At 31.1% G+C, this 3,183-nt stretch overlaps 1 protein-coding gene across 1 annotated transcript in view; it reads right to left on the bottom strand.

The window, feature by feature from the left end:
• The window catches only part of mars1 (methionyl-tRNA synthetase 1), a 45,132-nt gene that overhangs the window by 39,017 nt on the left and 2,932 nt on the right, over positions 1 to 3,183 (bottom strand). The window contains exon 4 of the mRNA XM_016546603.1: positions 2,510 to 2,641. Coding sequence (XP_016402089.1) covers positions 2,510 to 2,641 — 132 coding nt within the window. The remainder of the gene's footprint in view (positions 1 to 2,509; positions 2,642 to 3,183) is intronic.

Below are 3,183 nucleotides of genomic sequence, written 5' to 3'. Positions count from 1 at the left end.
CACATACACACACACACACACACACACACACACACACACACACTCACACACACACACACACACACACTCTCACACTCACATACACACACACTCTCACACACACACATACACACACACTTGACATGACATCAAACATGTGCGCAACCTGTGTAGTCTGATTCAGGAACGAATGACTCTTATGAACTGATTCTTTTAAAGAATCGATCAAACAAACTCACAAACCTGTCAGAGCATTTACTCTCAGCGCTGTATCATCATGATTTCATCAGGCTTGTGTCTCTCTTTTCATGCAAACACTGGTAAGAAGAGCTAATTGCTGCCATCTAGTGACTCAAACCACTACTGACAATAAAAATGACCTCGGAGGACTTGTTGAAATTTGCTGAATGTTTTTCTTTCTCTTTTGGTTTATTTTGTGATGGTGACTGTATGTATTATGATACTACAATCCCTCACATTTTCTCACGAGTTCACTGTATTTATTTTGCTTATTTTGAGTCTTATAGGAAGCAAACAACTAACAGTTAAGAGACACAAAACCTGGATGAGAAAGACTTAAAATAACGGAAGAAAATCGATGTTGATTGCAGACTAGTAATTAAATAAAAAATTTATTATTTTTAGCACTTGGAACAACTCTGTTAACATGATTTTGTAAACAACTGATTAATGAAATTAATTATGTGTGTGTATGTATATGTATACACTACCAGTCAAAAGTTTTTTGAACAGTAAGTTTTATTATGTTTTTTAAAGAATTCTCTTCTGCTCACCAAATCCAGGGCCTGAATGAAATCAGTTTTATTTGATTTTACCAAATTCCGTTTTATTTTTTTCCAAATTCAGTTTTTTTCTATTTTAATTTCTCTGGATTCCATTTTTTTTGTTTTGTTTGTTTAATTTTTTCTGGACAAATAAAAAATGTCTAATGTCTAATTAATTAAAATCATGAAACTTATACAATTTTACATAAATTTATTCAAGTTGAACAAAAATTACATGTTTAGGGCCCTATGAAATGTTTCATTTTTTCTCACCTTCTGTTTTATTGTTACTAAATTCTGTTTATGCATGTCTAATTTTTTGAATGCTTAATTTAATACAATTTATTTTTACAATAGCCTATGAAATATAGTTTTTTCCCCCCCCTCAGAAATTCTGTTTTACAGTTTTGTATTTACATTTTTCTGGTTATCAAATGAAGGCATAAAACATTAATTTAATTCATCTTTTAACCAAATAAAAATCAAACAAACTTTATTTTTTGGCAAACAAAGGGGATATAGTATTAACATTAAAACGAGAAATATTGTGTAATTATTCCTTAAAGAAAGTTTTAATAATTTTAGTAATAGCAGTAGTTGTAGTATTACGTACATTCCACAGTAATATATTTCAGGCACAATAATTTCTTCAAGTTAAACCGAACTTTTATTTTGACGGGTTGCCGTGAATACCTTTACATTTCTGTGTGCATATGATATGACGATAGTTTCTCTCAAATGAAACGGTCAAATGCTCATTAATATTTAAAACAGTTGAGTAGAATTTCAGGTTTCTTTGATGAATAGAAATATCCAAAGATCAGCATTTATCTGAAATAGAAAGCTTTTGTAACATCATACACTCTACCATTCAAAAGCTTGGAGCCAGTATCATTTTTCATTTCTTTTTTGGGGAAAGAAATTATAGAAATTAATAGTTTTATTTAGCAAGGATGCTTTAAATTGATCACAAGTAATGATAAAGACATTTATAAGGTTATTTCCATTTCAGATAAATGCTGTTCTTCTGAACTTCCTATTCATCAAATTCTACTTAATTCTACTTAATAATAAATGTTTGTTCAGCAGCAAATCAGCATATTAGAATGATTTCTGAAGATCATGTGACACTGAAGACTGGAGTAATGATGCTGAAAATACAGAGAAATAAATTACAGTTTAACAGATATTCACATAGAAAATAGTTATTTTAAATAGTAAAAATATTTCACAATTTTACTGCTTTTGCTGTATTTCTGATCAAATAAATGCAGGCTTGGTGAGCAGAAGAGACTTCTTTAAAAAACATTAAAAATCTTACTGTTCAAAAACTTTTGACTGGTAGTATATATACATATATATATATATAAAATGTAGAATATGTAAATCTAAATGTAACATTTATTTTTTCCTTTATTTGTTCTGTAATACTTTGGCAACTCGATATAGTTTGTTTTAAATTAACACTGTACTATTGTTGTAGTGTTTGTCTTGTTGCCGGTTGATTTAAAGCGAATACAATTAAAGACTCCCTCGAGATCAAGATTTCATGTCTGTGTGTTTTGCATCATTGCAAAAGAATCCAGTCCAAACCAGATCTGCTGTTTAGGGCGTGACGAGTGTGCTGCTGGAATTTGCTGAATGTTTTTCTTTCTCTTTTGGTTTATTTAAGGCCTTATTTTGTGATGATGATCAGCTGTGAATCTGAGACAGAGATGTGTGTGTTTATGGTGAACTGGACTCACTGCAGTAAGGAACGACGAGTTTTTCTTGCTCAGACTCTGTTCCAACCATTTCAGTGGCTCCTTCATCACAGCGGCCGCCTCGACTCGCTTACCCTGCAGCGCCACCATGTGGAGAGACTGCAGCACTGCCGGCTGAACACACACAAACACACACACACACACACACACACACACAAGTCTCAGTGCACACAGAACAATACTACAATAACTCTCGAAAAATGTGTGTCCCTGCTGTCCGATCCTAACAAACCATACATCAATGGAAAGATTATTTATTCAGCTTTCAGATGATGCATAAATATCAATTTCAAAAAAATGACCCTTATGACTGGTTTTGTGCTCCAGAGTCATGTAATATGTAATGTGATGCATATTTGTCAGTCAAAAATCAATTAAACAGGTCGGATTTGTGTAATAGTACTAATAAACTAAATGTGTTTTTAACACATTTACCGGATTTATATATTTATCATCAAATCCAATTTGTTTTAATCTCATATCTTTTAATTTGAATATTGTTTCTTCCACATATATTTTAACAATCTTCATACTTTTTAATTAAATGAATTGTTGTCATGATAAACAGATTTATGCTGATTCTAAGCTATATGAATACATGCATTTTGAGAAAAATTATTATTTAAATAATCATATTTAAATATAAATATATTTAA

Source organism: Sinocyclocheilus rhinocerous, unplaced genomic scaffold, assembly GCF_001515625.1.
Source record: "Sinocyclocheilus rhinocerous isolate Xijiao unplaced genomic scaffold, SAMN03320098_v1.1 scaffold2145, whole genome shotgun sequence".
Lineage (NCBI taxonomy): Eukaryota > Metazoa > Chordata > Actinopteri > Cypriniformes > Cyprinidae > Sinocyclocheilus > Sinocyclocheilus rhinocerous.
This window is presented reverse-complemented; position numbering and strand designations above follow the sequence as displayed.